This window comes from Accipiter gentilis, chromosome 16 (assembly GCF_929443795.1).
Source record: "Accipiter gentilis chromosome 16, bAccGen1.1, whole genome shotgun sequence".
Classification (NCBI taxonomy): Eukaryota; Metazoa; Chordata; class Aves; order Accipitriformes; family Accipitridae; genus Astur; species Astur gentilis.
Window position 1 is genome coordinate 1483991 of NC_064895.1, and position 19471 is coordinate 1503461.

General features: G+C 55.7%; 2 protein-coding genes across 6 annotated transcripts in view; one reads left to right on the forward strand and one right to left on the reverse strand.

Annotated features, from left to right (window-relative positions):
* Window positions 1-1926: 1926 nt before the first annotated feature.
* LOC126046387 (twist-related protein 2-like) lies at window positions 1927-10735 on the forward strand. Its single transcript, XM_049818720.1, has 2 exons — window positions 1927-2722; window positions 9079-10735. Exon 1 carries the CDS (start codon window positions 2231-2233, stop codon window positions 2714-2716), a length of 486 nt encoding a protein of 161 aa, XP_049674677.1. The 5' UTR covers window positions 1927-2230; the 3' UTR covers window positions 2717-2722; window positions 9079-10735.
* A 2190-nt stretch (window positions 10736-12925) lies between these two features.
* The window catches only part of HDAC7 (histone deacetylase 7), a 90846-nt gene continuing 84300 nt past the window's right edge, over window positions 12926-19471 (reverse strand). For all 5 annotated transcript variants that reach the window (XM_049818716.1, XM_049818718.1, XM_049818717.1 and 2 more), the window contains 12 exons: window positions 19344-19464; window positions 19048-19097; window positions 17783-17890; window positions 17500-17555; window positions 17177-17264; window positions 16765-16884; window positions 16213-16310; window positions 16000-16118; window positions 15666-15799; window positions 15472-15556; window positions 15086-15224; window positions 12926-14449 (listed from right to left, as the gene is read on the reverse strand). In XM_049818716.1, the coding sequence (XP_049674673.1) occupies window positions 14404-14449; window positions 15086-15224; window positions 15472-15556; window positions 15666-15799; window positions 16000-16118; window positions 16213-16310; window positions 16765-16884; window positions 17177-17264; window positions 17500-17555; window positions 17783-17890; window positions 19048-19097; window positions 19344-19464 (1164 nt within the window). In that variant the 3' untranslated portion in view covers window positions 12926-14403. The remainder of the gene's footprint in view (window positions 14450-15085; window positions 15225-15471; window positions 15557-15665; window positions 15800-15999; window positions 16119-16212; window positions 16311-16764; window positions 16885-17176; window positions 17265-17499; window positions 17556-17782; window positions 17891-19047; window positions 19098-19343; window positions 19465-19471) is intronic.

A 19471-nucleotide genomic window follows, 5' to 3' on the forward strand; every position in this document is an offset into this window, starting at 1 on the left:
TGGGAGGTAAAGAGGTTGGAAAGGGTTTTGCTGGGAGCACTGGTGGACCAGGGGATGCGTGTCTGGTCAGCAAGGTTACGCATGCTCGGCAGGTCTATGGAGCATGGTTTTAAGAAATACCTTGTAGCTGAGCTTGAATTGAGGCTTTTTTTTTCTGCTGGAAACGGGTGTAGCTTGCTTGAGCAAAGTTGGCCAAGTCACTTGTTCTTCTTCAGCCCCATCCCAAAGAGCGAAGAGGCCATCCTCCTCCTCCTCCTCCTCCTCGGGCTGCAGGGAGCGGGTCAGAGGTTCTTGAAGGGAGGTTCCAGAGAAGATTGTAGTACAACAGTATAGGTTATTCAGGATGAAGCTAATACTGACAAGATGAGAATATTAATTTGTTATATGCGGCAAGACAATAAAAAAAGGTCGTTGCCTTTTAAAGGACTTTCTCCTGCAGCCTCCTGGTCATGCTCAGCCTGAGCTGCTGCATCCCCATCACTGCCAGTCTGGGGATAGGCAGGGGATCCCACTGCAGCACGGTGCAGGCTCATCAGCGTAGGAGAACTCTGTAGTACGTTATATATTTCTGTTAATAAAACATATTATATATGGAAACTTGTTAGGTGTAATAAAAAGGAGCTTATTTAAAAATATCTATACAGAGACAGGCATATGTCAACTACTCAATTTATGGTTTATTGATATTAATTATTTTGATGAATTACTGATACAGTTTTAAACTGTATTGTTCCCATAATACCCCTTTGTGCTCTCATTTTAAGACAGAATAACAAATCAAGATTGTAGCAAGGGCTATGGAGCTCTACTGGGGCTGGATCCCAATGTCCCCAAGGAGCACCATGCCAGGACTTCAGTGTCACCCCAAAAAGACTCGGGGTGAGAATTCCCGGTGATCAAGAATGGGGAGCAATGCCAGGAGAGCATGATGAGCAGAGACAGCTTGGATGAGGTCAAGAGATAGGAAGGTTATAGGGGTTCCCAAAGGTGTAGGAGCTCTTTGGGAGCGCGTGGCTAGATGTGGGAGAATGGTGGGCCACCAGTGGACTCCAGTTTCATGTGCTGATTCTACCAGTGTGATAACAGAGGGCTGAAAACTAGCTAATATAAGGAGGGACCTGTGCAGAATATTTTATGGCTTGGTAGTCTGGATCTGGACCTCCAACCTTGGCTAAAAGAGGATGCGGCTCTCCCAGCATTTCTGCAGGAAGGAGAAATTGGGTTTATTTGTAGGCAAGCTCAGGAGCAAGTGATATATAGTGCTTATAGTGCTTGATTTTCTGGGGAAATCAGGGGCTGAACTGGCTGTGGATCCAGCCAGAAACAGGGTCTGGACCTATTACACCCTCCCTATCTGCAATAGCCGCCATTTTTATTTGAGAGGAATATGATGGTGGATGAGTATTGGCTTCCATCTGTACAGTAAGGGCTATCGTAGACTGCCAGAAACGTAGACAGAGGAAGAGGGATGGATGGATGGATGGATGGATGGATGACTGGGCAAATGGATGATTGGATGCAAACTCAAGTTCATTTTGAATTATGCCATTTCTTAAGAGCAGTATGGATGCCTATCACTCTTGCTTCTTCCTTTGGATTCAGAGAATGTCTGTATTGCTCATTGAAACATCCATTGCTCCACATTCCCACTTGAATCTCTCATCGATGAAAAGTCTCCTATTCCAAACTGAACAAGTGAATATTTCTGGCTGGCTTTTGCAGAGTCAATTGGGCTTTAGAAATTTTAAAAAAGACTAAAAATCAAAAAAGCCTCCCCTAAACTCCATGGCTGGTGCTCACATTAGCATAGGCAATGTCCCCTGACATCCGGGCAGCAGGCAGGAGCATCTGTGCCGGAGGGCTTGGGGGTGTTGGTGGAGGAGGGAGGGAGGAAATCTGGAACCCATAAGCTCCACTGATGTTTGCATTACCTTGCACGGCTGCATTGGTCTGTGCCTGGTCCGCCCACGGTCCTCCTCGCCCTATCAGCAAGAGCCATTCCCCAAAGTTATCCGAACGCCCTCCTCTCCGTAGCCCAAAGGAAAAACCAACCGAGCTCCTTGGAGGGCTCTGCAAGGCTTAGGAAGTTTGGGGAGGCTGAAGGGTGGATGCTCCAGGCTGTACCTCTTGAGCGGGCGCCGGCTCCTCTCCAGGCCTCCTTGCCGATGCGCTGCGGCTGTCGCATCTCGTGAGACCCCCCAGAGCCCTTCGCCCGCAAGGTGCCGAGAAGATGAAAGAGGAAAGCATGTGCCCGGATTCCCCCGAAGGCAGCCTGGTCACTAGCGAGGAGGAAGGCGAGCGGCTGCACAAGAAATGCCTCCGCAAGCGCGGCCAGGGGGGCAAGCCGGCGGAGGATTGCGGCGCGCCCTCGCCGCAGGGCAAGCGGAGCAAGCGCAGCCCCGTCCCGCAGTCCTTCGAGGACGTGCACACGCAGCGCGTGATCGCCAACGTGCGGGAACGCCAGCGGACCCAGTCGCTCAACGACGCCTTCGCGGAGCTGCGGAAGATCATCCCGACGTTGCCCTCCGACAAGCTGAGCAAGATCCAAACCCTCAAGCTGGCCGCCCGCTACATAGACTTCTTGTACCAGGTCCTGCAGAGCGATGAGCTGGACCACAAGATCACCAGCTGCAACTACCTGGCCCACGAGAGGCTCAGCTACGCCTTCTCCGTCTGGAGGATGGAAGGGGCTTGGTCCATGTCCGCATCCCACTGAGCCGGGGTATGTATCGCCACCTCCCCGCCGACACCTCCGTACGTCCCTCGCTCCTGCATCCTCCACGCGTCTCCCCCAGGTCGGTCCCGCGGGGGAAACGCGCAGCAGCCGCCCCCTCCTCACGCTCCACGTGCAAGCGATTTGCTTTAACGAACCCCAGACGCCGCCAAGGCCGGCGGTCGGAGGAGGTGGCGATTCCCAACCTCGCCGGGGCCGGTAGGACGTTGCAGGGGGTCGAGCGGCGGAGCCCTAAAACGACTGATCTCATTTAGCGGGGTCTGGTCCAGGGCAGGCTAGTGAAAGGTTTAAAACGAGGGCTTAAAAAAAATCTGATTTATCCTCCCAGGGTAACCCGGGAGAGGGTGTAAATCAGCAGACACCCTCCTGAATGCGGTTGGGTTACCGAGGTGTCAAAACCGCACGAGTGAGACCAGCGGCAGCCCCGGCCGATGGCTGCTGTTGGTCCCACCGTGCAAAGCACCCGGCCTTGTCCTGGCCGCCCGGATTAATCTCGGCTGCCGTTCCCTGAAGCTGTTGGGTGGCCCGGGGGCCTCCAGGCTGCCGGGCTTTCTCCTAGCCCTCTCCTGAAGCGCTGCGGATAAGATGGGATCCGTAATCCCTTTGGATCTGTAGGCATTCTACGTTGCAGGGAATAAAATATTGAGCGAGGATGCCAGGGCGGTGAGGTTTGCCTGCTCGTTGTACTGCACCCGTTGTTTGATGTACTCAGCACCATCCAGCTACCACCTGAGCATCCTTTCAATCACTGGTAAAGCTGCTGAGAGGAGAATAATCCTATTTTCAGTGCTTTAGGTCTCATTGGGCTGGGAGAAAGGAGGGAACGGAGGGAGAAGGATCAGCTACGTGCTAACGTTTCCTGCAGCCCACGAGCAGGAGCAGAAAGCTCCGGAGGACGTTCCCAAGGCGTGGACTTTGGGGACACTTCATGGGAGCCCAGCCCAGCTCCCGAGAGTCCTTGTTGTCCCCTAAGCAGGATCAGGGCTTCTGGCTTTCCTCGGGCACTGATTTATTAACCCCTGCCTTGTGTCGGCCCTGGTGCTGGGCGTGAGAGACCACCGGGTCCTCTGGGGAAGCCAGCTGCAAAAGGACACTTATTTTTCTTGCACCTTCCACTAAGGGCTGCACATGAAAGACCCTTTCCTTATTATTTTCTGCCAGCAATTGGGGTCAGCCTCCTGCGCCCTCCTGGCGTGCCATTTCTCCTCCTGGCCGGTCTTACTGCAGTCCCAATTCAGTGCAGGGATGTGGGACTTTGCCCAGCCATGGTCTCCTTCCAGGCAGAAGCAGCATATTTATAACCCAAGACAGGCCAGCCCCTGCGATGAGAAGTGCTGAGCGGGTGCAATACCCTAATTTAAGGCATGCTGACCCCCAGCTGGGGCAGGGACTGGTGTGATGCTGCAGCCCAATGCGAGAGCGCTCGTCCCTGCCGAGGACGATGGGGTCCCGATGCCTTCGCCTTTAGGGTACTTCTGGGGGAAGCCATAGTGCAAAAAAAAAAAAAAAGGGCTTTCCACGCTGATCTCATGTTTCCAAAGGCCAGAGGGAGTGGGAAAGGGAGGAAAGTGGCCTTTCTGAGACAAAATATTTCATAGCAGATTGCTGCAAAGTGACTCAAGTGATGGCCAGGCGGCAGGGGACCCTCTGCTGCGGCTGCTGACCCTCCTGCCGTTGGGCTTTGCCCCTTAACATTTCAGGCCAGAATTTCAGGCCAGATCTGCAGATCTAGGTGCAAGCACCGGCTAAAGAGGTTGACCAGCTCCTAGGGGTGTTCCATTTAAGGATGTGCCGCATTTAAACTCTCATTTTCCTGCAAGCCTTGCTAAGAACCCTTCTAACCCACTGGAAAACTGCCCGTTTTCTAAATCCGTGTATAGATTTCAATTATTTGGGGTAGACCTGGTTGTTTAAAAAATGAAAGACTGTCTTTGCTGGAAGCAGGGTTGCTGCCCCTTAGCCGTGGCTGGGTGCCGTCAGGGACACCTTCCCCCGTGGGACAGCCAGAAGCAAAGCATGTAGTTACTTGTTCTCACTTTGAGAAGCCAAAAAGCTGCTGGGGACAGTCGGGCTGCTGAGTCCCCCAAGCAGAGCAAGCCCATATCCCCCCCAGAGCCTCCTCTACCCTCTTCTGGGCATCACATTTTTGCAGCCGGGTGAGTTTTGCAGTTTGCAGCTGGGTTATCCTGTTTCGGGGATGCGGGGTGCTCCGGGCATGGTCCCAAAAGACGAGGACTGCTCGGCACGGCTCTGCCCCGCTCCTAGGTTTGCAAGAGAGGTGGAATCAGCCCGGTGGGACCGTGGGTTTCTTTGGTGGATGGTTTTTAAGAAAAACCTGTGCACTTCGTTAAAGCCCAGCTAACGGCATTTTCGCCTTGGGGAGGTGTGGGGATTTTGAGTCCCCTCCCCATCGCCCCGAGACTCGGGGCCGTTGCTCTCGGCGCACGCGTGTGTGGGCTGACGTGCAGCTCTGCGTCCGGTCATTGACTTGTAGACCTGTTTATTTAAACTGAGTGCTTGGCAGGAATTGTGTTCCCATGATAAACAGAGGTATTAAAGACCCTTAGTGATCTTAAAGACCTCTCTGCTAAATGAAAAAGCCTCCATGTAAAAAAATCCCTCATGTCCTGTGAGCGTGGTACGCTCGGTGTGCTTATCATTGCTGGTTAATATTCATCCCAAGCGGCTCCGGTGCTTGCCTTGAGGCAAAGCATCCTTCAGCTGAATAGATAATAATCTGCTTTGTGCCAACCTGCAGCTGTATTGGGGTACCAATTAGCAACTCCCAGTTGGGCAGGGAAGTAATGGGAGGAGGATTTGCTAAGCAAAGACCAAGAAGAGGGAACAGCCACAGGGGAAGCGATGCTGGAGTTGGAAAGGCTGCGTCTCTCTCTCCCATAAGTGAATTAACCCAGTGCTTGCAATGGGACTGTAATTTTATAATGTAAAGCAGCTAATGGCTGCTGCGAGCGCCGGCATACTGGTCTCCACTGGAACTCAGCCTATTAAATATCAAAGGGTGCTGGAATAGCTGGATGTGGATATGCCCTTGTTAACCAGGAGACATCATCCGGGGAAAGAGGGATTGAGCCCTCAGGCAAGAAAAATAATGTTTGAAGTCCCCCAAGCTCACGGTTTTTCAGCACAGTCTTGAGCACATTAAAATGGTTTCTTTTCCTGCTGGAGGAGAAAATGAGGCTGGAAGCTGAAACTGCTGGCGGGGAAAGACTGGCGGAGTTGTAAGGGGTGATATTCCTTGCCCTTCATTTGTCTCCCTGGATTTATTGTCTTTCTTGCGTTGCCCTCACTTAATTGTCTATCCTGAAAGACCTTGGATAAATCTTCCCTTTGGGGACTGTTGCTCTTGCTTGGAGTCTGCTTTGTCGGGTGGATGTTTCATTTTCTTTTATTTATAAATACATCTCATTGCACAGTATTAAAGCACCAGGGTATTAAAGGAGTTTGGGGAAAGCTCCCTTCCCCCTTCAGATCTGCTTAGAAAATGCATTTAAAGCAGCATCTGCTTCAAAAAGCTGCAAACCCTCTCCAGACTGGCAAGAAAGCGCGGTCCTGTCTGGCTGAGCTGCCTTGCCACCCTGGATCAGCCCTTTAAAAGCAGTGAGAAGTGGGTCCATTCACTCACTGCTGGTTAAACTGGCCAAGGTGGTCCAGGATGCCCAGGCTGGCTCCGAGCAAGCCCAGGCACTGGGCTCTTCCTCAGCCAGGTCCAGCGGGCGAGGAGTTGCGCTGGCAGGAACCACATCGCTTTCACTTTTGGTTTGAGCTCCCAGAAGAGACGAAGATTTGCCCAAATCCTGGGAAATCTGTGCCTGGGTGATTTTTCTTTGTTCCATTCGGGTCAAGGGCCACGTTAAGTCCCAGCCGTACTCTGTGCTCCCATCCATGTGCTCTGGCAGGATGCTTCTGGGATTTGCTCCTTCTTCTGGCATAGAGCAGGTTTAGAGGCCAGAATTTTCCTCCAAAGGTTGCTGGCTTCTCCCACGAGCGCAGAGCCGGCGTGGCATTTGCCACGGCATCTGCAGGATGGACAGCTAGAAGAAGAGATATTCGGTGCCTTGAAGGGTCCAGCTTTGGTGCCTCGGGGCAGGAGGAACTGCCCTAGATGAGGGATGCGGGACATCCCCCAAAATCCCGGGGCTGATCCCACACACTGGGCTCCAGGTAAGGCTGCAGGACCAGACGGGGCTGGGGATGCTCAGCCCGACCACCCCGACTGCTGTGTAGGAGCAAGGGGTGGCATCGCCTTTGCTGTCCCGATCTCGTCTGCCGCAGCTCCCAGAGCCCAGCCCGGAGCAGGGAAAGCCACAGGCTGTTCAGCCATCCCTCTCCAGGTCCCTTGGCATGAGAGCATCCGGCACAAGGATATGTCAAGGGGTTGCCATTCATTTCACCGTCAGAAAAACCTTTTTCCAGCAAAAACTTCCACCTTTCTATTGAAGATGGAAGAACTCAACACCGAACCTGCCCGAGGGGACCAGGCTCCTCTCCATCGCAGGAAGGCAGGTTCTCCACACTACTCGGGATTAGTTAAAATTAAAACAGAGATAAAATTACAGAGCCAGCCCTCACGAGCATTAAAATGTCTGCCGGTTTACGATCCCCACGAGGAGACAGGCTCGCTAGATCTCAGCTGCGTTCGCTTAGCCCAGAGGAATGCCTTTGAAACGAACCCGTATTTCATCGCCGAGTGTCACGGGAATGCACCTGGGATCTGAGGGGGAACGAAGGAGATGCGTTAACAAGACGGGCTTTGCATTTAATTTCCTTTTATAGGGCTGTACCTGAACAGAGACGAGGGTGTTAATGCAGCGGAGGGAGGGAAGGGCAGTTGTCAGCCGGGGCGTTGAGGACGGGCTCGCAGAGCATTGCGTCTTCCCGGCTCCATGATCTGGTCCGTGCCGGCCTCGTGAACATCCATCCCCAAGCCCTGCCCCATCGGAGCAGGGCTAATCCTCTCTGGAAGCTCCCAAAGCCCTTCGGCAGCCTTCAGAATCATGCCGTGAGTGCGTTATTTGGTCTTAGACCTTGTTGGCTTAAGACATGGCCGTGCCGTGAGGCGAGGGGAGGTTATTAAGATTTATAAGGGCTGAGATGCTCATGCCTGTGTTTCCCACACCCCAGGACATCCCGGTGCTGTGCCAGCTGGATTCCAGCCTTTTTGGTTGCCCGTCGTGCTGGACACCGTTGCCCTTGAGCACCGTGGATGTGCACAGCATCCATCGCAGACCTTTCAGACCACGGTCCCAAAGGGACAGCAGTGGGACACATCGGGCTTTGGGGATTTTTTTAATTATTTTTTTCTCCCTGCCATCTGGCTCGGGCAGGCTCTGTCCTGTCTGCAAGCCCCGAGGGCAGCCCTGCCTGCAGAGGGGGTGGGCAGGGGCTGCCCCCAGCACCCTGCCGGCCCCCGTCTGCATTACCTCAGCGGTGCCCGGGATGAATTACTGGAGGGTTTGATTTATTCCTCTCCAGGCTCCTCTCCGGAGAGTTAAAGGTCTCCACCATTGCGCAAGGAGGGACTAGAAAAGCAGAAGGCTCGGCGGGGGTGGCGGTGGGGGTGTGTGTGATGAAATAAAACCGGAGACCTGGGGGTGATGGGGAGAAAGCCCAGAGAGCAAAATGGGGGCCAGCAAAATGAAACCATCGCCCCACAGGGCTCGTCTCCCCTCGGCCCCCATGCCCGCTCCCTCAAGACCTGCTGGAGCCACTTCTCAATCTCCTCCGGCCCTTGCAGGAGCCGTTTCTCTCCCTGACCAAGATCCGGATCAGGCCACCAGCCCGGTTTGCCCTGCTCCTGGGCTCGGTTCAACCACACCACGGCTCCTGGCTCCAGGCTGGCGTCCGACGTCGGCTGGAGGCGCCCGGCGGCTCCGCAAGGGTCCGCTCCGGTGTCGCCCACCCTGGGGACGGCTTGTCGTCCTCCGGGCTGGGGAGGGAACAGTTCATCACTGGGATAACGCACCAGTCCTCCCCACGGAGGGGAGGGAAGGAGAGATGAGCGCTTCGGCTGCTTTTTCCTTCTCCATCCTCCCAGAGAAGCATATTTGGGGTAAAAGCTGTGATTTTTTGGAACGCTCACCGTCCCGGGCTCAGGTGCAGGGACATTTCCCAGCGTGTCCCATGCAAATCCTTGCGGCTATGGGGAAGTCTGCGAATGCGAAGCACGAAGGCTCGGGAGCCAACAACCAAACACGGCTCTTCCCCCCGCCGGCTTCCCAGCCGAGTGCCGGATTTTACATGATTTTGGGCAGCCTGGGCTGGCCGTACCGAGCCAAAACCTCGGTGACTTGGCAGCCGGGCTGACCCCGTCTGTCTCCCCTTAGGTCTTACGCCTCCGCCTCGATGGAAACAAGCAGCAGCTTGCCAGCGCCCGGGCACCCAGACGCAGCCACCCCGCTCTCCTCCAGCACCCGAAAAAAACCGACAGCAGCCTCCCCGGCGAGCAGGAGAGCACGAACCCCATCCCACCCCACCAGCCCCCCTCGCCCCCCTCCAGGGCTGCTCTGACCTTTCCAAAAACCCAGGGCTGGGGTAGAGGAACCTGAACCAGGACCTGGGTGGTTTTGCTTGGAGTGAGCTTGGTTGGATGCTGCGTATGAAACTCTTTAGGGTGTAATTTATTTTTGACTCGCAGGTAAGATAATAGTCGAGTTATCTACTCCGGTCCTAGCCGCCTGCTTGCCGAGCCTGTGGGGAAGCCGATGCTCGGCTCAGCAGGCTCGGTCCTCCCCGCTTTTCCCCAACTCCGATACCTGCGGCCAGCCCCACGGTCAGGATGAGCAGGCAGCTGCCTTCTGCCAGGACCAGGCAGGACAAATCCTCTCGGGACGACGGGACGGGGCTCCAGCCCTCCCTCGCTGGCCTGGTCCCCGAGGCGTCCCCGGGGATATGAAAATGCGGCATCCAAGGGTTTGGCCAAGGACCGAGCACGGCTCGTGGGTTATGTCCGCTTTTATCCTGCTCTGAAGGTCTGCACCGTCACGACACCGTGGTTTGAACGGCTGCCTGGCACACGGAGTGGATTTTGGGGGGGGTGTTGAAGCCCTCAACGAACCCCGAGGCTCGCGACACCCTCCACTCGCTCGTGTCCCATGGACGTGTCTCAAAATCACTCGCTCTGTTGGAAAAAAACTGATTTCTTTGAAATTACTGGAAAATAAGGCTGGAGACGTTACACACAGCCCTTCCCTCTTCCCCGTGAGGACGGGGGAGTTTGGGGACATCTCGGGAGCGGTGCTGCTTTGGGGGGATTCAGGCTTTTTCGGGGGCGAGATCGAATTGGGTGATGCGGAGATGCTGGGGGGGGGGGGTGTGAGAGAGGGGCATCGGGGTTTCCGGACAATCCCAATAAAGTCCAAGGGGAATTTTCCAAAGTTCAATCCTTTTGTTTCCTAAGGAAATGGTGCTGTTGTAAGCACGAGGCGGCGCGACCGCGCACCCACCCCTGCACCCTCTGTCAGCGCTGGTGCTCGGCCAGTTTTATTTAAATTGGGCAAAAGAGAATCAGGTATTTTTTGCTTGTAATAGCAGAGAAGGGGGGGGGGGGGAAGTCGCTGTAAGTGAGGCTGCAACAGGCACGCAACTCAAAATAATCCACGTGGGAGAGAAGTGTTACAAATGACTCAAAGCAGAGTTTCAATTAGTGATCACGCTTTATTACACACCAGAGAATCCAACGAGAAGCGACAGCAAGGCTCAGACTATCTTTTTCTATATAATTCTCAATTTTTTATGTACAATGTGAGTGGATTCCCTGCTCTGGGGAGCTGACCGCAGCCTTTAAAAAGATCTGAATGTGCTTAAAAAAATAAAAATTCCGTTAAAAATAGGGTTGTGGATGGCTTCGTTGACTGCATCGGACAAAGTATTTTACACATGAAAAATGAAACCACCTTTAGAAATATAAATTTTCTTTCAAAAAAATAAAGTGTGCTTTAAAAATAAAAGGAAAATACCTCTTTGTGGAGACTCAGGCTTCCAACCCTAATTAAAAAAAAAAGAGTAAAGTATCTTTGTAAAAATTATTTTTCAAGTAACATTTTGTTGAGTCTTTTTTTTTAAAAAAAAAAAATCCCTATAATTGACTTATTTTAAAATGAGCGAAATGTCAGCTCTAAGGAAGGAATAATAATTTGAATCAAGGTCTTGGGTTTTTTTTTCAGTATTTACAGCCCAAAATCATGGTAGCTGTTACCAAAGACACAAAAAGTGGTGAGGGAAAAAGGTTTTTGGGGCAAAGAGGGATGGATCTGGAGATGTTCTGGCCCTTAGCGTCTTCATGTGTCTTGGGGGAAAAGCCCCAATAAACCCTGTCCCCGAGGGATGGCCACCCCAGCACGACGCTGGGTGCCCACGATGTCACGAGGCTTTTCTTGCCGTGCCACCAAACCTGCCCATCGGCTGGAAAGCACGAGTGACTCCTGTGGGACCCGGTGCCCGTTTTGGAGATCCCATCCGCCGTTTGCAATGGGGCGGATTGTGCTTGTCCGGAATTCCCGGGGCTGGCTGCAGAGGAGACCTCCTGCCCGGCGCTGGAGGAGATGTCCACCATCGGCTTCACGGTGGGACTCCTTTGCCCGATATTCAGCTCTTAAAATCAGGCAGCTGGGAGCTCAGTGAGGTCCCTCCCTCCATCCTAACCGAAAAGCAGTGGGGGGAGCACCCAGACAGCGACGCACCCACCCAGACCTGGGCTTCAGCATCACCACGGCAGTGGTGCACCCATGGGACCCCACCACCTCCTCCAGCCTCCGCGCTCAGCGGACACCACTGAAAGGGACGTTTAGGAGGGACCTGGGGACAACGAGGTGCCACCCCACGGGGAGGGGGGACCCTTCCAAAAGAGCACGTAAGTCTGCTAGAAAAAAGAAAACCACGCTCGCCTCGCCACCGCGTTGTTTTGGGGTCGAAACCACAAGCGACCGGTTGGCAGATGGGTCTGGTGCTTCTCATGAACCGTTGGGCACATCGGCTGCCGGCGGGGTGACACAAGAGGGGAGCGAAGGCAGAGGGGTTGCGCAGGGTTTTGGTTCCAGTTTGGGGGGTGTCCCTACCACGTGGGGTGCGCAGGATGAGTTGATTTCTGGGTCACCCACCCCAGCCCAGGCTGGGTGACGCTCATGAAGGGTCTCGCTGGGTGCTCCCAGCCAGACCTACCAGGCTGGGAAGGGCCAGCCCTTGAATTCATGAGCTTAATTAATCACAGCTTTTTTTCCTTTGGTATCATGCCCTGATAGACCCAGAGGAAACCTGAAAAACGTTAAATGCTAAAGAAGTTTAAAAGCAAGGAAAGAGGCCATTTGTTTGGGGCATTTCCTCTGCTTTAAGGCAATAACAGCTTCCACGGCCGAGCTCACCCAGTTGCACCCACAGCTTTCTCCTGGTGGAAACTGGGGCACAAACTCTCCTTTGATATCGAGCTTTGGGCTTCCTTGGAGGTAAGGAGCAGCCGTAGCCTCCTCCTGTACTCCAGCACAGCTCCTGCGTGGCATGAGTCCAGCTGGGACCCACTGGGAGAAACGGGGATGAGCTTGGGACTGAGCAGGGAAGGGAAACTGAGGCAGACGGCGGGAGAGGTGGTGGCACGGGAGGAGCCACGGCAGAGGGGCTGTGGGATGACGGACACGGCGGAGGGGATGGAGCAGAGGGAAGGGGCCGCAGTGGTTGGCATGGCCATAGGGACATAGGGAAGCGGGGGGGACAGTACCAGCCCCCGGCTCAGGGCCAGCAGTAATGCCCCAGTGCCCCAAGGCTGGAGAAGCAGCAGGTCCTTCCCACCACCCCCCAGCTCACCTGGGGAGACCCATAGGATTGAGGGATAGTGTCTACAAATGCCAGGCTCTGGAGAAGACAGAGAGGGGTTTGGGGTGCTTTTTAACCCCTTCTTTCCCATTGCAATGTGATTGCCCTCCCTCCTGTCCAGCAAGAGGCTGCCGTGGAGGGTGCCCATCCCAGGACCATCTTGCGTGGGGACCCGAGCCCCAGCAGCCATCGGAGGCGTATGGGCAGTGCTGCGGTGTGGCCATGATGACTTCTCTGTGTGTCGCTCGGCTGTAAAGGATCTCGCACACTCCCAAGTCTTGGCCGGCGCTGCTGGACCCCAGCTCTGGGCAGTCTGAGACACAGAAATGTTTTATTCTTCCAAGGTCTTTTTTTTTTTTTCCCCCCTCCTTCTTTTTTTTTTTGTTTGTTTTTTTTTTTTTTTTTTTTACAAAATCTCCTCCCTGTGCCTGCAGACAGAGCCCAGCCACCTCCCGAGCTCAACCAGTCCCATCCATCCCCTCCACCCCAGCCCAGCTGTCCCCAAACCCCACTGCAGCCCAGCACCGTGATGCCCGAGCAGGGACCTGTCCCTGTGGGACACAGGGAAGACGCAGTGGGTGAAGAGCCACACGATGCAGTAGGAGATGGGAAGAAAGCAAATCTAGATGGACAGCTCATTTTGGGGGGACCTGACCCTGCCTCTGTCACCCCAAGACAGCACAAGGGCAGGCACTGTATTGCTGGGGCTTTGAGCATCCCTGGGGGAGCTCAGTGCCAAGCAGAGGGTGACAGGACTTGATCTGATCTCAGCTGGAGAAGAGGAGCCCATCGGGGTGCTGGGGATGAGCTCGGGGTGCAGCTGCAGGGAGTGTGGGCTCAGGGGGGAGACTGGAAGACAGCTGGGCTGCCCCTGCTTTAGGGATTACAGGGGTCTACATTGATACAGATCCTCAGGTCAGCGGGTTGCTGAAAAGGGCCCAAGGCACCTTGGCAACGTCCACACGAAGAGGTGTTTGTTCCCGAAATTCCCATGGAAAGAAGAGTACGTAAGGTTCACATTAGCACACGTCAATTGTATATAGTGCAAATCAGAGCCCCAGCACCAGAGGGTTCACGCTCTGGTTAGTGGTTAGGATGTCCCATGGGTGCAATCCTGGGCACTGCAGACACTCCAGCCCTTGCTCTTCCCCAACTGCAGGGCATCGGCGCATCATCCACAGCTGTCCAAACCCTTCTCGTGCAGAACGAGCTCGTGGCCTGTGTCACCGTCACACTCGCTCCCACCTTGTGCCCCACCGGAGGAAGGGAAGGCAGGAAACCTTCGCAAGAAGACACAGAGAGCCTGGCCCTCCTGAGCAAAACACGGGGCTGCTTCTCAAAGGCATCGCTGCCTGGCTGGAGAGGAGCTCTGGGTGCAGTCCCGAAGGCGACTCTAACCACCCGCAGCACGGCCACAACATCCATCCCAACACCCACCCCTTCCCCAAGGGTGAGGAAGATCCCAGGAGAAGGGCAGGTCTGCGTCTGGCTGCCACCGCAGCCAGCGGGGCGGAGGTCTCTCACACATGTCCCCAGAGGGGTTTCAGGTCCCGAAGGTTGGGGACTGATTGCAGGCACGGTCTAGGTTTGCAAGGCCACGCCATGCAGAGGGAGTTTGTGGTTTTCCATCGGTCCCGAGCAGGAGGACATCTTCCAGGTGGCTGCAGGAGCATCCTTTCTGGGAGACCTGCAGAGGCGGCAGCCAAAGGTCCAGGCCATTTCAGGACCATGACTCGGGGAGTGAGGATGACGTGGCAAACGGGAAGCCAGGAGTGAAGAGCGAGCGCTGGGCTCAGGAGAGTCCAGCCACATCCTGGAAGCAGAGGAGCAAAGAACGTCACTGCTCATCACTGGTTCATGGGCTCCTCTTCCTCCATCGGCTCGTCCTGTGGCCTGAAATGGAGAAACACAACACATGAGACAAGGAGGAGACTTGTGTGACACAACGCGTCCCTCAGCATCAAGGTGCCTTCTGGCAAGTCCAACTTCTGGAGCTATTCAACAAGCCTCCCAACTCGCCAGTCCTTCCTGCTCCACACAGACCCACGCAGACTCTGGCTGAGTCCTGGTGAGGATGAGAAAAGGTGGTAGGCAGGTGGGGACCCTGCTGAAAAGACATGATGCACCCCCACATCTCCAGCCTCCAAGGAAGGGAGGATGATTTGGTCTCGTTTTCACCTTGTTTGGGAAGAGCCCAGCACTAAATCCCCCAGAAGCCAATCCAGGTCCTGACCACATGGATGGATGCAGGACCTCACCCCACCACCCACTGATGCTGAACACTGGAGCCAAATCTGCTGGGATGTGAGGGTTACAGGACCAGAGCTCTCGGTGAGGAGGATGGTTGTAATTTTTATCTCCCAGAGCCCAAGATCTGCTTGAAGCCAGCACTGTCCTGGCCTCCCAGAAGTTCATCTGGCTGTGGGACGTGGCCTTTCTCTGCTGCCACCCCCGTGACAGCAAGGGTCAGAGCAAGGCACACAGATGTGAGGGGCACCCACATCTCCCAGGATCAATTAAGAGCATCACCTCTTCTCCACCATCACGGCCACTGAGAGGGAGGCCAAGGCTGTGACCGTCTCCACCTCTTCTGCCTCGTGGTGCTGTGCCTCCAGGAAAGAGCAGCCCAGCTTGGAGGCAAAGCGCTGTAAGGCCACCCAGTATTTACCTGCAGGAGAAGCAAAAATCAGGAGGTGCCAAGATAGGGCTGCCCCAGGCCTCTGGGCTTCCCTTGCAGTGAACGCACGCATGGAGCATCACCCTCTCATCAGAAGGATGATGATGGAGGGCTCCACTGGGGTCTTGTATGCCAAGTGTCCCCATGGAGGTCATGGGGTCTACTGGAAAGGGGAGGAAATACTAACTCCTGGCCCTTCCATGTTAGCTAACTGAGTCCCCCACCCTGGGACACTCACTCTGGACCTGGATCACTGTTTCCAAGGAGCGCACAGCATTGGGATTTGGTTTCTGCCTCATGCTTTCTTCTGGGAGAGGGTCCAGCTGCCGAATGAAGACACGAGGGGGTCAACAGGAGGGAGCTGTGCCCAGGGCTTGGCTCACAGCATCAGTCCAGCCCCACAGCCACAACCCACTAACCCTCAGCTCTCACCTCATTGCCCAGCAAGGCTGACACGCAGGCCTCGGATGCATCGCAGATGGCCGTAAGGTCATGGCCACCTTCTAGCGCCAGGACGATAGCTCCGCCAGCCAGGCTCATCAGTTGCTTTGTCATGTAGCCGAAGCCTGGAGGAGAAGCCCAAGGGGATGCTGTCAGCCTCCCTGCCCAAAACGCTGAGGCCCTGGCCCTCGATGCCAGGCCGGTACAACCCCAAAGATCTTCCCTGGCTCCCTGGAGAGCTGCCGTCTCTACACCATGGTCCCAGCCTGGGTAGGCAGTGGGAACAACCTGCCCTGAGCCAGTGGCATTGCTTCCACCTCCTTACATTTAGCAGAGACTTTGTAGCCACCCAGGGGTGGCGGGTGGCCATCAGCTGCATCGAAGCCGGCCGACACCAGCACCACGTCGGGGGAGAATTCGTGTGCAATCGGCATCACCACTGTCCTGCGTGGGTAAAAAACAAGCAAGAGGTGTTAAGTGCTGGCTCAGCCTGACACAGAGAGAAAGAGGAGATGAGCAGAAACACAAGGAACAGTACCTGAAAGCAGCCAGATACTCAGGGTCACCCATGGGGGGGTCGAGCCCTCCAGTCCAGGCTACGTTGACATTAAATCCCTCACCAGGGCCAGCACCAACCTGTGAGAGAGCAAGGACAGCAGTGAAGGCCTGGATGTGGCCTGCAGGGATGCTGGGGCATTGCCCTGAGCAGGTTCCACCTCTGCCAGGCTCCCAGGAGGCAGGGCTGGGTGTCCCAGACCCCCTGCTCTGTGCCACAGGAGCCAGCTGGGTGTGCAAAGCTTGCTGAAGAGCAGCAGAAGCCATGGCATTTTCCTGACGTTTCCTGGAGCCACGCAGCCATCAGTCCCCGTCCTTGCACTGCTGGCTGCAGGCTGGGATGAAGCCTCAGCTCTGCAGCCAGCTGGGTGAACCAGGCAGGATCAGGCATCAAGAGGAAAGGAGCCCGCAAAGCACTGACACAAAACTACCCTCTGCTCAAACCCAGCAGTGCCCTGTTCTGGCTCTCGCCTTTGTCATCAGCGCTCCCCTTCCCAGAGATGCACAGACCTTGCAGCCTGTCAGTCTTTTTTACCTCATCAGCAGCCCCACTACCAGGGAAGAAGTTGCCATCATCGTGACGATGCAAAGAGATGTAGAGAACATCGGGGTCTCTGTAGAAGATCTGCTGGGTCCCATTGCCATGGTGAACATCCTAGAGGGAGAGAAAGATTGGGAGAACGGTCCTTTTTTCAGCCTTCAGGGCAGCCCAATAGCCTAACGGAGCTAAAAGCAACTGGATCTCTACCCTGCTCTAGGGCTGGGTCCCCCATCCCCAGGATCTGCTCCTGTGGTTCTCAGCCACACTCCTGGCAGCCAGTCCCCAAAAGAGGTTTTGCTGCTCTCCGGTCCAGCTCCAAACCAGAGCTGGGATGAGGGGCAGACACCCGCTCCTGGGGACATCCTGGGGAGGAGCAGGGACACGCTGGGGGACAGAGGAGACTTACCCAGTCCACAATGAGGATCTTGCTGAGTTTCCCTTTCTGCTGCAGCTGCCTTGCGGCAATGGCCACCGAGTTAAAGAAGCAGAATCCCCTGCAAAGAAGGAGTCAGAGCCAGTTAACACTCTAGGGCCCTTCCTGAGCAACCCTTCCCTCCTGGCCCACGTGCTCCACGAAGGGTGGGCTCACCCTTTCCCCTCTCCCCCCTGGCCTGGATATGGATGGGTTCTGGGAGAGGTTAGTCCGGAGTGATTTTGAGCCAAAGAGCTGTTTTTTGGGGCTTCCCACATGCCAGCCCAAAGACCAGTGGCTTGGGTAGGGGCTCTTACATGGCAGTGGAAGGATCTGCGTGATGTCCAGGTGGCCGCACCACAGCAAAGCCGTTCTGGGGACAAAACAAAGGCAAGGTGATCAGAGCTGCTACCCCCAGCGTCGTGCACCCCCTCCACCCCCGGCTGGCTGGTCCTGCCCCATGGATACAGCTGGGGATGGAGCCTGCAGCAGCACAAGGCTGGGACCACCTGGTGCCGGCTGGTGAGACCCCACAGCCTCCCTCTTGCCTGGCCACGGGGTGATGCACAGCTCTGGGACCTCCACGTGAAGCCAGCCTACCTTCAGCTCCCTGGTGGCCACCTTGAAGGCCAGCTCGGTGACACTGCCCACGGCCCAGCGGGCAGCGTTGGAGGAATGCAGCTCGTTCCAGATGGTATCGCTGTCCACCTGAAAGCAAGAAGATCGGTCAGACAGGGACAAGGCATCGGTGGAGGAGATCTCAGTCACAGGACCCACACTCTCTGCCAGCCACCCTGCTCAGGGCCAGGGGCTGAAGTCCCATGCGGGCTGAAGGGCCGGGCATCATGGAGCCGGACCACCTCGCACAAAAAATGGGGCAAGCTCCCCAGCAGCTCCCTGGTGCTGCTGGCCGGGATGGCAGCTCCTGTGCCTGCTGTCAGCCCCAGCCCCCAGCCGAGCTCCGCACAGAGCATCTCGCCCTGCACCCGAGGGCTGGAAGGAGTGACTGAGAAAACGCTCGTTACCTTCTTTATCTTATTTTATTTAACCAAACATCTTGGTTTGATCAGGATCACGTCAAGGGCCGAGCCAGAGCCGGAAAACTCAAGTCTCTTCTGATCAACGCCATGTGTGCAACTCAAAGGCTCCCCTCTGCCCACGGAGAGAGGCAGCTCCAGCCCCCCCGCCTTTGGGGCACAGGCGAGAGGAGAGCAGGGAGGGGGAAGCAGAGCGGGGAAAGTAGATGCAAACGGGGCTGAGAAGAGCTGGTGCCCAGCAGTGGGGGCAAGGAGAGGAGAAGAACCAGAAGAGGCAGCAGGAAGGCATGGAGTGAGACCATTCCTGAAAGAGAGAGAGAAGGACAGAGACAGGGGGGAGAGAGGAAAAGAGGAGAACGCAATGAATGGAGAGAAACCAGGACGGCAAGCTGTGAAAGGAGAGGCCACAGAAGTGCCTGGAGGGAAGTGGCGAGCTGCTGTCCCCCGACACTGCTCCTCTCCCTCAACGGGGACCACGGCTTGCAGCTTTCCCCAGCCGTCCCACTAGCTTGCTCCCTTCTACCACCTCAGGCTCTTAGAAATGGCTGTGAGGGGCTTTTGGTTCCTGGGGCCCTTAGAGTAAGGAGGCATAAAGGATCCCCTTTCAAGGCTGGGATGCTTAGGTCCATCCCGAGGACAGGGGGAAGCTCTGGTACAACGACAGCTTGCCCACAGATGGAGTGCTCCCACCTGAGGCTACCCAGCCTCGGCAGCCCAAAGGCTTCGGGAGCTCCCTCTCCACTCAAGCCCACGAGGAGGCCCTCGCTGGGGACAGAAGAAAGGAATAACCCCATCCAAAACCGGCCAGAGCAGAGATCGAGCACTTACCCCCACCCCTCCGCAGGGCAGCATGACAAACATCCGCTGTGACAGGATCCCTGCAGGCAGAGAGGACAGGGAGGACTTCAGAGCTGAGAAACTGGGGAATGGTGGGGGACAGGGCACACGGCACAGGGAGGGAGGTTTGGGCTGCTTGGCCAGAATTAAGACCAGCTTCCAGGGAAGCTGCTCAGTGCGGTCCCCATGGCTGAGGGTGCTCCGAACCCCGGTGTGGATGTGTGGGCAGTGACAGGCAGAAGGCGAGCACACTGCTGCCCAAGGGAGCGGTGTGAATGTGGACTCACCCGCCAGCTTCCCGTTGTCCAGTTTCAGGCGGTTGAGGGGATTGGTGCCGTAGAGAAAGACGTGGCGCTCGGTATGGACGCACTGCAGCTCTTCCAGGGTGGCTTTGCGTCCCCGCAGACACTGTGGC